This window comes from Gossypium hirsutum, chromosome D06 (genome assembly GCF_007990345.1).
Source record: "Gossypium hirsutum isolate 1008001.06 chromosome D06, Gossypium_hirsutum_v2.1, whole genome shotgun sequence".
NCBI classification, from domain to species: Eukaryota; Viridiplantae; Streptophyta; class Magnoliopsida; order Malvales; family Malvaceae; genus Gossypium; species Gossypium hirsutum.
The window spans coordinates 64,036,247-64,048,244 of NC_053442.1; the positions used below are offsets into that span (position 1 = coordinate 64,036,247).

An 11,998-nucleotide genomic window follows, 5' to 3' on the forward strand; every position below is an offset into this window, starting at 1 on the left:
ATATTTTAACAAAAACGAAGAGTATTGACCCTCTTACTCGTTGCATTAAGAAAATAAGAACAATCACTCTTACTCGTTGCATTACGAAAATAAGAACAATCTCCTTGATCCAAGTTTCCAATATGCATAAAATCAATTGCTTTAAGTTATGGTGTTAATTTTCTATTTATTTGCCAGCTTAAACAAAGTAAATTAAGGACCCTTTCTTTCTCTTTTTTTCTTTTTTTAATGTGCCTATCTATCAATAAATGGCCCATAGATAGTTGGACCAAATATTGCTAATTATCTGAACAAAGGTTTGGTATGGTTATCATCATTTGATGACAAAATTAGCATGCAATTAGGATATGATTATAATCAGGAAAAATGAAAAAAAAATGCAGATCGAGGTTGTTCGAAAAATAAGCAGCATAAACCTCACTCAAGATCGTCAAACTATTAGTAAATTTTCGTTTTAACTACCTAACTTCAAAAAATTATAAATAATCATTGATCTATTTGAACTATTTTAAAGGTTTTCTTTAAAGTAACTGGAATGTTTTTTTTTAATCTAGTTACAGAATTTCAAGTGATAATTCAACAATCAGTACAAAAGATTATTACCCATAAACGAGTACAATAACATCAAGTCAATTTGAGGGCCAATGTCAGAGATGGAAGGATAAAGCTTTTGGTTTTGGTTTGCAGAATGCTGCTTTTGATTTTGTTGATGAGATAATTTAGGTAAATGAAGAGAAGCAAGATTTTGAGGAATGAGAGAGTCTGAAAAAGAAAGTGAAAGGGAGAGGAATTCTAAGGACTAATGATATACCGTATCCAAGAAAAATGAGAATACATTTCTGGATATGGAGTAAAATGGTGATTTTTAAAACAATTACAATGGTTGGTAATTTCTGGATATACAAAAGTAATCTTATCATTCAATTGAATCACTTTGAAATATTAAAAATGATAGGAGTCCTTTAACAAACCGAAGAGGGAGGTTCTAAATCAAACAAACACCTTATTACTAAGCATATATCAACTCAAAGCAAAAAACAGATCATGAAAAAAGCATTGTTGTGCTAATTATACCAGTCACAGCTTACTACCTTAAACCACTTCATCTTTTTGTTCTTTAGAAGACATCCGGGTTGAACCGTCCCGGGATCGAGTTGCTTTCTTGTGCCTGTCTCAAATGCATCATCAATGCATAGTTATTTACCTGTCAAGTAATACAAGCAAAACATAGAGATGAGTTCCTTAAAATCGACACGATATTACGGGCAACATTTTATTGATTGAAGAGATTTAAAAGATTTTGATTCTGACCTCTAAAGTTCGCATCTGTTCCTGGTATTGAGACACCAATTGCTTTAAATGTTCTAACTCTTGGTTTTTATCTTGATACTCCTTTTGTCGTTCATGTTGGATTGCCACTGCACGTTTGAGGACTGTATTTTCTTGAATCATCGCTTCGATTTGTCCCTTTAACACGAGATTTTCCTGGAAAAAAGAACACAAATGAGTAAACAAAGTTATTACTTATTTTTAACAGCTTCAGTTCAGTACTAAAAAGAAATTTTATTATAAGCCTGTGTTTGATTTCATGATGTGGAAAACCTATGTTGATTGAACTCAAGTGTCTAACATCTGACACTTGTATGTTCAATACAACGACCGATTAAATAGGCCTGCTCTGCACTCGACATGACCAAAAGACCCACCAGGTTACACCTATTCGCAATCACCAACAAGACCTCGCACATGTCTGACACATTGATGTAAAGGCAGGCTGACCTTAGCATCATAATCACACACATTTCATTGAAGATCATATTGATTCCTATTAATCTCAATCATGTTCATGTCAATAACCAACATTGAGTGTCCATGTAGCATTTTGTCTAAAAGTTGCTTCATACGTTTGCAGACTTCTGGCTAGTCTAGAAAAGAATGATAGATAGAGATCCAAAGATGGTTACGAGATAACACCTTTTGAAAATTTTGTGCCGTCTCTTCTGCAGCACGTTTACTTATGGAATTCTCCAAAACTGCAAGCAATTTAGAGACATGGGATTTGGCATCATCCACACTTGTGGCACTCATCATCTCCCTCACAAACAAGTCCACCCATTCAGCACCATCAGCAGGCATATTTTCAGAGGCTGATGGATTCTGAATAGTCACAGCAGCAGCAACAGCTTCTCCATTATTAGTCAATATACCTGCTAATGCAGATGTGAGATTCCATTTACAAAGTGATGACTGTCCAGCTTAAACAGATGGCATATCACACACAGCACAACAATTAACATAGAATAATTGATGTTGTGGTATCAGCCTTCAATGTAGTACATGTTGTCGATTATAACCACAATACAATATTGGAACTTGGATGCATAAAGCTAAGGACTTGGACATAGGATGTCAAAACTAAAATGAAGATTTTTCACTTGATTCAATTTATTGATTCTGATAAGAGTTGAAAGAAGAAATGGCAACTAGTGGCGGAAGACTTAATTTTGCATTTATTGATTTGTAAAGCATATTCATCAATTAGATGCATAATATAACATTTCCAGTTCATCATAGAAACGCTTTTGCAAACCAACCATTAAACTATAAGTAAAAATAATATTGATTGGAAACTCAGCTGGCAATGCTAAATTTAAATGAATACAATTGCAAAAAAAAAGGGGTATACCCTGCTCAGCAGTTGTGCCCAGTTCCTCAACGGTACAAGTCTTTCCCCCTCTAGCCTCTGCTGCTCCTAAGCAAAGATCCTCCAGCTTCTTGATGGCAGTGTCTATATCATTGCCACATTCTAATAGCGCTTGCTCCAGAAGCTGAAACGAATAATTGCTAATTATAATGTAAGAAATGGATGAATCACTATTTCAACAGCCAATAACAATCCCTCGATCAACAATGGAAAAATAAAACTAAACCGTTTAAAATCTATGTAACAGAAAGAAGACAAAAAATCTAAATCTTTTACTCTGTAAAATAAGTAAAACATCATATACAATTTTATTTACAGTCATGGAACTAATAAAGAAAACCCTACTCAAAGAATTGATTAATGATAATCATACAAGCAACCAACTACATGCTCCAACTTAATCCAGGACCGGAATACATGCCAACATCAGATGTTTTCAATTAGCAGCCCCTTTCATGGGCTAAATCCACACAATTACAATTGTTAGACTATCAAATGAAGACGAAACTTACTTCTTTTCCTTTAAAACACAATAGGAAACAATTATAAAATCTAATTGGATGAGAGTTTAAACAAGAAATGACAACTAAAGCAAGAAACCAAGAAACAGTTTTACCTTATTCACAGATTTCTGAAATCAAAATTGTTAAATACGATAAGGAATATACTTAACGAATACAAGTACAACATTAACTAAAAAAGGCGATATACCTGGGGGTCCATGTGAGGGAAGATAGATTGGAGGTGATTGAGAGCAGATGGCGACGGAGAGAAACGAACAGAAGAAGGAGACGACGGCGAGCAGCGCCGGAGCTTCTTAGAGGAAGAAGCCGATGGCGGTGACGGGATATCTTCGAAGAACGATCTCTTGCTCCCGCACACTGCCGCAGACATCCTTCGCTAAATCAAATAAAAAAACAGTATCTCCTTATCGCTATCAGTCTCAATCCCTCACTCCCCTTCTATTTTAACTTAGAAAACGAAAATTCGAATTGTAGACTGAAATTTTCTGTTTGGTTGATGAGAAACCGATGGGATTCAAATTCGCACTTAGGTTTGGCTTAAAATGTGAGGGGTTTCTTTATATCGCGATTGTGGACTGGTTGGAGAAGAAAGGAAATGGGTTAAAACGGTGCGGTTTTCGTTTTTCATTTTTGGTTTTTTTTTTTTTTTTTGAAAATCTGGGTAACGGGCGCGTGGAATAGATTCTAAAGGAGCTGCAGGTTGGCGCGTTGCTGCTCCAGATTTTTTATATATAGATAATATACAATAAATATATTATATTGAGTTATATAAATATTTATAAAACTAAATACAAATTTATTATATAAAAAATTAAAATTTTATATTTATACTAAAATAGAATATTCTATTTAAAAATAATTTTAAATATAAATTAATTCAATATAAATTTTAATTTTTTATGTGTAAAATTTTAATAGAAGGAGCTTTAAAGTTGATAAAATCTTTTAATTTTATTTATAAATATGATTATAAATAAATTTAATTAACTAAATATTTTAATAAGATCATAATTCTTACATATAAATACAAAATAAGTTTTTTAAACAATAAAAAGTATATTTATAAAATCTATAATTAAACAGTAGTATAAAAATGTATTTAAATTCCTTTTTATATATTATCTATGTTAATATTTTAATAATGCATGTAAATATTCAACCAAATATTTTTATCCTATCAATTTAAAATACTACCAATTTTATTTTAAATATAAAACAAATAATTAAAATTTTTAATTTACATAAATGGAGAATATTCGGTTAAAAAGGGAAGTTAATTCACTTAAGTCGATAAAAATTAATTAAATACAAAATGAATATTTACATATTTTTATTATTATTTCCTTACTTTTTTAATGATTTTTTCCTATCTGTTTTTAAATATTTATGGATTTTAAGAAACTTAAGTTAAAAACCAGAATGGGCATATTGAAAATGCCGATACAAGCAAGCAATCCCAATGTCATCCCACTTTCAAACACATTCAGACTTCATTATATATATTTACACACCTTTGTCTGCTACTTATTCACAACCTTATTTATATGTGCTTTGTTTCATCTTAGATCAACACTTCTTCCTTAATTTACTTGGTGGTGGAACTAGCATCTCTAAATATCCTCCTCCATCCCGACTTCCGGCCGCCACTGTCTTGGCCATTCGGCTGGTTTTTCTTCAGCCGTGCGCTTATCCCGCGCCCCATCGATATAGTGAGCTTCACGGCTGTAAATAAACCAAAGGCAATTGCTAGTGGTCTCACCGCCCAATGGAAATCCTCAACATGATGGTATTTCTCGACTATACCAGGACAAGTATCGAAGGACACCGATTCCACTTCGTTGGGGTCAGCTAGGAAGCTGTTGGGTTCGTTTCCGAGAACAAATCTACCTGGAAACTCTACGACGAGGCACCCGTTTGGAAGAATTTCTGAAATTCTTCCACTGCACCATGTTCCTCCACTCTTCCGTGGCCATTCGAACCGAGGAGTAACCACATTTGGTTTGAGCCGCACGAACTGCCCGACATAGTAAGGTTCAGCCATTTGAAGCTGATAAGCCTTGCCTACCCAGAGAGTCTCTAGTCCTAAAAATCCCACTGACACGGCTCTGTCGCGCTGCACGGCATGTAGTATTCCCACAGAAGAATGGGTATTGGTTTCTTGTTTCAAGCGGACCCAGTCGCCGACGGCAAAACCAAATGTGACCCTCTCGAGTGTTGACTCCTGGACTCGGAGAGCATTGTGCATTCCGGGAACTTTCACCAGAGCAAAGCTATTCTTATCAGCATCACCATCTAAACCAACAATAGTTCCTTCCCGAACATCCACGGTATGAGGTCTGCGGGCATTCAGAGGGCTTCTTGACCGAACTGTATCGCCCACTTGAAGGTGATCCTTGGAGAGATACCAAGTGGTGTAACCATTACCAACTGATTTTTCTTTGATTGGTCGGCTTCCGAGGCCAACCCATCCTCCATCGCCATGAATAGCATGTTGTGAGCTGCAAATCGAGCCTCAAATTATCAGTGGTTAAAATATGTTATTCTCATGAAAATATAATAAACCGTTGAATCTAAAAGAAAGGTGAAAAGCACATACCTTTCAAAGACAAGTAAAAGGTCTGAAACCAACGGTCTATTTCTAAGATCGTACTCGAAGCAACCATTGATAACATGTTCAACAGCTGGAGGCAAGCCACTCGGTACATGTGGTTTTTCTTTCCTAACCACAACCGAGTGATAAATTTCTTCAGACGATTTCCCAAACCATGGCTGAACACCAGTCAACATCTCCACTACACTACACCCGAATCCCCAAACATCAGTCTCCAAAGATAAAGGACCTCGTACTTCAGGATCCCACTGTTCTGGAGCCATGTAGTTAGGAGTTCCAAGCCTAAGTGCCATATCAGAGTCTGACAACGGAATCCCGAGAAGTAGATAAGGGATTCCAAAATCTCCAAGAACTAATTGATCATGATCACTTATAAGGAAATTGGAAGGCTTCATATTGAGAACCAACAACCCTATTGAGTGTAACTGGATGAGCCCTTTTGCTAATTGGCTCCCATACCTGTAAATATCAAGGAGCTCAATTTAATGGCACCCCATGCTTCAGAGCGTAGAAATATGTATAACAATTTATTACCTTAAGATATCAGGCAGTGAGAGCTTGCCTCCTTTTGATTGAGCCATTTGATCACCCACAGATCCTTCATAAAATCTCATAGCAATGGAAATCTGTAAAATCAAATACAGTGTTAGAATGAACATACATATACATATGTGTGTGTGTGTGTATGCAAGGTCACCTTTCCATTTACAACAGAGACACCATGCAACCAACAAACACCAGGGAGTTCTCTACACTTCAAGAACAACTTTTCAAACTTATCAATGAACTTTTGCATATGTTCTTGCTTCAATGGATGCAACATCTTAACTGCAACTTCATGATATTCTTGAAAATCAAAACCTGATTGATGGTGAGTAGCCAGCCAAATGTCGCCAAAAGGTCCTCGACCGATCCTATGCTTCAGTTTCAATGAGGAAGGGTCAATCCATGGTGCAGTTTGAGTTGGTGTAGCCACAACAGTCCTAAGCAGGTCAGGGTCCCCTTCAAAAAGTTCATACTCAAAGGAAGGGACCTGCTTGGGTGCTTTTATCCGTTGAGGCATTCCTCCTACACAACATGGTATAAGAAAAAGTAAAGAACATAGTTTTTCTTTGTACTACCCGCACACCAATAGTAGGAGCAAACCACTGCCACGCACACATCCATGACCAATAACCAATACGCCAAACATGGGGTCGGTATACTTTTCTGAAGTGTTGCAATAAGTACAACAAATCTGAGTAACCACATGTATCAAACTAATATAAACAGACTGTTTGAGTAACCGCAAGTAGAAGTAAACCATTACAAACCGACTAAGAATTGATACAATCCAGACTAAAGCCAACAAACTAAACTAGACAAACTAGACTAAAGCCCACACATGATGAGCCTCAAAGACCTATACATATAATTGCGCATGATTGGTCTCGAATCTGGATACTCAAGACCTAAAGAACTTAATGCACCATTGGCATATATTTTAGGAGCTTTAATACTATGTGACCCAATTTGATGCCCTAAATCCATTTGATAATAAAAAAGCTAGGAATAGAAAACAAATAAACCTCCTTTCTTCTTCATAATCATTTCTTTAAGATTATGATTTGCTCATGCTCTTACTAAAAGTTTAGTACAAAGAAAATCAAAGGCAGCTAAGTGATTAACAATCAATGAAACCAATTTGTAGGAAAGAAAACAAACTATTATATTTTCTTTAATAATCTCCTCCTTATTTTAATTCTCAAGGGAATACCAATTCAACAAATTAAGCATATCAAATGTATATGTGTATATAGTGTGTGTGTGTATATATATAAACTCAAAATCCAGTTTTTGATGTTATAGTGATACATAACAAAATTATCTATTGCCTAGAAATCCAAAATATAAATTGGTCATAACCCATTACGAAAAATTAAATCCCTTCTCCGATTGTTTTTATTTCCTGGAAATTAAGAGTTCAAAATTGAAGAGGAAAAAATGGTTTTCCCTACAGTTTCAAACGTGAATGAAATATATAGTCAAACAAACTTGCAGAACCCAAAAAAAATAAATCATTTTGATAATAACCCATTTCAAGAAATTAAGTATTTTCCCCAGATTTTGATTCCCTGGAAACAAACAGTCAAAAATTATAAACATAAAAAAGTTCTATTTCCTACAGTTTATCAGGAAATAAACCTCACAAGCAAAAAATGGAAGATAAAAAGGGCTGTTGAGGCTTCCCCAAAGCGAAATCGGAACTTCAATAGCTGAAACAAAAATAAAGAAATTTTTTAAAAGTAGAATTGATGTTAAAAGAAATTGACAAATTTGATTCCTAGTTCAAGAAAAATAACAAGAGGAGAGAGTTTTGGTTACTCTGTTACTGCTGGCAACATGGAATATTGGGTGCTGCGAGGATCATCTGCTTGCCACGTCATTTGGATCTTTTGAAGATGAACCTTCTTGTGCCACTTGTGTAACACTGTGCCTCCACTGAAAGATAGGTGGAAGTTACAGTAACACTTCATTTTCCTATGTATATATATATAGTTTTAGTATTTATTTTGTTTTATTATTATTTATCTTCATTTTCTAAATTTCTGGGCTTTTTGCTCAAAACATGGATCAAGTTGGCTCTTTTTAAGGTTTAATTTTTCCTTTTGTGTTTATTGTGTTTTAGCAAGCTTGAGTATTTTTTATTTTTATTTTAAATCAAATTTAAAAGTAAAATTAATCAAATTTAAACATATCTTAATTAAATCCCAAGTGTCAAAAGTTACGGTTAACACAATTTTATTTTATTAGGGTAGTTTTAAATTTACGGTGCAGTTAATATAAAAATAACAATAAATGTAAGATTAAATATTATAGTGATATTATAAAATAAATAAAAAGTTAAATGCACCACACCATAAACAAAGCCCATCCAAAGGGACTTTAATGTTCTTTTAGTCTTATATACATACAACCTAAGATCTATCTTGATAATTGGTAATATATTGGATTTAGGCTTTCTTTGGATTCATTTGCAATACAGTGAGTTAAAATTTTTTGCCTTGATTTTCAATCTCACTGCACCATAGTAAATTCAATGGCTATTTGGATGTCTTGGTTTCCAGCAGTGAGACAAACCTGCTGCACTGGATAGCCTTATCTTCACTGGTGCTAAAAGCTCCAGTCAGCTGTAGCTGGGGCAGTAGGTATTTTTAGAAGACAGAAATACCCATACTTTAATTTATTATTTTACCATTTTATCCTTAAATGGTAAACTAATTTCTTTCTCAATCTTATTTGTTTTCAAATTTGGGAACAAAACAGCCATTTCTCCCCTCGTTTTTGCTGGTTTCTCCCTTATTCTTGCTGGTTTCTCCCCTGTTTTTTGCTTTGTTCTTGGTTGTAGCTGCTACATTTTATCCTTTACTTTTGTTAGAGTCTGCTTTTTGAAGGTATTTTTCATTAATTTCTTGTCATAGACTTCTACATAGAACATGCAAACAAAGCTCTAACGATTTATGCTTTCATCCTTTGTTCTGATTTTTTTTATCTAATAGCATTTATTTTGCTTTGTCTACATTTCTTTGATTTTGTTGTTCTTGATTTTTGAAATTTCTTTTTTAATGGACACCGCCGGTAAGGTCTTATCCCCGTTGAATAACAATACTCTTTGAAGAAGAAGAAGAAGATCAGACTCGGCCTCTGGTTGAGATAGTTTCAGTCGACAAGGTCCGACCAGTGACACCGCTGGTAACCATCACAAAGCTACTGTTGCTGTTGTAGGATACACAAATGCTGTAGGTGGCCAAATTCTGACCAAAACTGCATTTTGTTTCAATCAGACTAACAAGTTAGAGATATCTTGTGTTTTTCCCCTCTATTTTCTCATGCTCAACATTTACCCTTTTTCTCAATTAACAAAGGAAGTATACATTAATTAGTGCACTCTCACATAGTAATCAGTATAGTGATGCAAGGTATATTTATTCTTTAAAACAGTTTTTCCTCGAAGTTAAATTCTTTGTTAAAAGTAAAAGGATGGATGTTTTTGCCTAATTGGAGGCAATGGCTTTGTACAGATTGTTTGCAACATTGGATGGTAGATTAAAAAGTGTTGTTCTTCCTTCAGGGTGAGATGATCCATATCTAATCTAATTTCCTCTCTCACAAATTTTGGCAATCAAATATAAACATGCTTTTTAATCATTGACGAGATTACAATCTTATGCAATTGATCTAATTATGCACATAATAATTCAGGAGGAAAGTTTCTGGTTCTAAATGATTATGCACATAATAATTTTTTTCTTGAAACCCTTTTAATTATAATAATATTTTTTTATCATTAAAAAGAATTAAATAACGTCATATTTTTAAAAAAAATCACATGTATTGTTCATAAAATATTATTTACTATTTAATATAGCTAATATTTTGAAAGTTTTATGATTCTATAAATAAAATATTTTATTATTTCTTAAACCGTAAATATTAATTTTATTATAAATTAATTTTATTTAATTTTTTAATAGTAAATAGACTAATTTGATCGAATCCCTTAATAGAGGGACTTAACAAATATTTTCACCATTTAATTATTATTACTAGCCTGAGCTTAACATATAGGGCTCTCTCTGTTTTTTGTTATTGTTCTTTTATATAGGTATTGTTATAATGTATATTTATATGAACTTTATACATTATAAAGATGATATTTCTGCTCTTGTAACCTAAGTTTATCAGCAACTTTGAATAACAATGGTTTACCAACAATTTGGTACCATAATTCATTGAATAGTTCTGAATATGTAAAACTGTATTCATCTTTTGAGTAGTCTGGTTCAAAATGCCTTTATTCATTTTGAAAAGATAGTCATAATCAGTTATCATTTCTATATTCTCGTTATTGTTTATACTATGGATTTTTGAGAATTTTTTCTTTAGTGTTCATCTTATGGCTTTCATCCATTCGTGATGTATTATTCTTATTTTTTATGAAACTATATTATTATATCTAATTATATATTTATAGTTTTATGTCAGTTGACATTTAAAATCAAAATAATAATAGATGGTAAAGACACGAAATTTTGTGGAGGGAGATAGTACCTTAGCAACAAAAGCTGTTAGGGATGATGAGCTGACGTTGATATTTTGTGAACTTTGCGTGAATAAAGTCAATACTGGTAATAAACCGACAACTCATCTAAACCCAAAAGGATGGGAAAATGTAATTGCTCTTTTTCAAGCAAAAATACAAAAAAAAATTATGGAAAACCTTAATTGAAAAATAAGTGGGATACATTAAAAAAGGAACGGAAGTTGTGGAGGGAGTTGCTTAAGGAATCTACAGGTATTGGATGGTGTCCATCTAAAAAGACAGTCAATGCTACTGAAGAATGGTGGACTACAAAAATACAGGTTAGTGTTAACTTTATCATTATTTTAATGTATAAAGTTTATTGAAATTAATAATTTACAATTATAAAAATCTTAGTATAACATTTAACATGCTATGTAGGAAAATCCTGATTTTAAAGGATTTAAGAAGAAAGGAATTGAACCACGATTGAATGAGTTAATGTGGCAAATGTTTGGTGGCATTGTAGCCACTGGAGAGAATGCATGGGCACCTTCATATGGTGTTCTTCCAAGTGGGGTTCCTATGGGAGATGATGCACTTAATGAGGGATTTGGTGATTCAGATGAACATAGTAACGAGAATGAAGGTATTCCTCCTGATGAGGTACCATCAAACCCTTCTCATGAAATTCCTAATCGAAGAAAGCAAACACTTGGGGTTGTACACGGTAAAGGAAAAAAATCAAGTTCAAGTAAAAAATCATCAAGAATTATATTAACTACTCAACTTGAGAAATTGTGTGGGAGTATGGCTAGTCCAAGAAAGTCAGTGAATGAAATTATTTTTTCTCACTCTCAATATACTATTTCAAATGCAATGGAAACTTTGCGTGCTTTGGGAGATGAAATTCCAAAAAAAGATGAACTGTACTATTTTTCCATCAAAGTGTTCCAAATACCGGTGAAACGAGAAGTGTTTTTGAACTTAGATCCAGATGTTAGGGTTTGATGGCTTCGACGTGAGTATGCTGAACAAAATCCAATTGCATCATTTTCATCCTTGGTAGCAACATCCTCATTTCCCTTCCAAACATA

At 33.7% G+C, this 11,998-nt stretch overlaps 3 protein-coding genes across 11 annotated transcripts; 1 reads left to right on the forward strand and 2 right to left on the reverse strand.

Annotated features, from left to right (window-relative positions):
- Nucleotides 1–900: 900 nt before the first annotated feature.
- On the reverse strand, nt 901–3,849 carry LOC107937373 (uncharacterized). 2 transcript variants are annotated; one of them, XM_016870244.2, is made up of 5 exons: nt 3,416–3,849; nt 2,687–2,828; nt 1,975–2,207; nt 1,312–1,485; nt 901–1,204 (listed from the first exon to the last, which is right to left on the reverse strand). In XM_016870244.2, exons 1-5 carry the CDS (start codon nt 3,596–3,598, stop codon nt 1,118–1,120), a joined length of 819 nt encoding a protein of 272 aa, XP_016725733.2. In that variant the 5' UTR covers nt 3,599–3,849; the 3' UTR covers nt 901–1,117. The 2 variants fall into 2 exon arrangements, with proteins under 2 accessions (XP_016725733.2, XP_016725732.2); XM_016870243.2 differs by having other exon boundaries at nt 1,975–2,210; nt 3,416–3,800.
- A 786-nt stretch (nt 3,850–4,635) lies between these two features.
- On the reverse strand, nt 4,636–8,345 carry LOC107937372 (E3 ubiquitin-protein ligase KEG). Of its 8 annotated transcripts, none has more exons than XM_041096182.1 (6): nt 8,204–8,345; nt 8,029–8,094; nt 6,537–6,907; nt 6,374–6,465; nt 5,825–6,298; nt 4,636–5,726 (listed from the first exon to the last, which is right to left on the reverse strand). In XM_041096182.1, the coding sequence occupies exons 3-6, from the start codon at nt 6,900–6,902 to the stop codon at nt 4,814–4,816; spliced, it is 1,845 nt and encodes a 614-aa protein (XP_040952116.1). In that variant the 5' UTR covers nt 6,903–6,907; nt 8,029–8,094; nt 8,204–8,345; the 3' UTR covers nt 4,636–4,813. The 8 variants fall into 8 exon arrangements, with proteins under 8 accessions (XP_040952116.1, XP_016725729.2, XP_040952117.1 ...); XM_016870240.2 differs by having other exon boundaries at nt 6,507–6,907; XM_041096183.1 differs by having other exon boundaries at nt 8,024–8,094.
- Nucleotides 8,346–10,892: 2,547 nt separating this feature from the next.
- LOC121218444 (L10-interacting MYB domain-containing protein-like) lies at nt 10,893–11,998 on the forward strand. The gene is made up of 3 exons (XM_041095633.1): nt 10,893–11,051; nt 11,135–11,242; nt 11,343–11,998. Exons 1-3 carry the CDS (start codon nt 10,893–10,895, stop codon nt 11,910–11,912), a joined length of 837 nt encoding a protein of 278 aa, XP_040951567.1. The 3' UTR covers nt 11,913–11,998.

Excerpts from the sequence above, each read along its gene's own strand:
- LOC107937373 (XM_016870243.2), bottom strand. The coding sequence starts at position 3,598 with ATGTCTGCGGCAGTGTGCGGGAGCAAGAGATCGTTCTTCGAAGATATC. Across the intron at positions 1,486-1,974 it reads CGGCACAAAATTTTCAAAAG|GAAAATCTCGTGTTAAAGGG; the intron begins GTGTTATCTCGT and ends TCTTTTTTCCAG. Across the intron at positions 1,205-1,311 it reads AACAGATGCGAACTTTAGAG|GTAAATAACTATGCATTGAT; the intron begins GTCAGAATCAAA and ends ATTACTTGACAG.
- LOC107937372 (XM_016870240.2), bottom strand. The coding sequence starts at position 6,902 with ATGCCTCAACGGATAAAAGCACCCAAGCAGGTCCCTTCCTTTGAGTAT. Across the intron at positions 6,466-6,506 it reads ATACACACACACACACATAT|ATTTCCATTGCTATGAGATT; the intron begins GTATATGTATGT and ends TTGATTTTACAG. Across the intron at positions 6,299-6,373 it reads TCACTGCCTGATATCTTAAG|GTATGGGAGCCAATTAGCAA; the intron begins GTAATAAATTGT and ends TGATATTTACAG.
- LOC121218444 (XM_041095633.1), top strand. The coding sequence starts at position 10,893 with ATGGTAAAGACACGAAATTTTGTGGAGGGAGATAGTACCTTAGCAACA. Across the intron at positions 11,052-11,134 it reads ACCCAAAAGGATGGGAAAAT|GAACGGAAGTTGTGGAGGGA; the intron begins GTAATTGCTCTT and ends ACATTAAAAAAG. Across the intron at positions 11,243-11,342 it reads GGTGGACTACAAAAATACAG|GAAAATCCTGATTTTAAAGG; the intron begins GTTAGTGTTAAC and ends CATGCTATGTAG.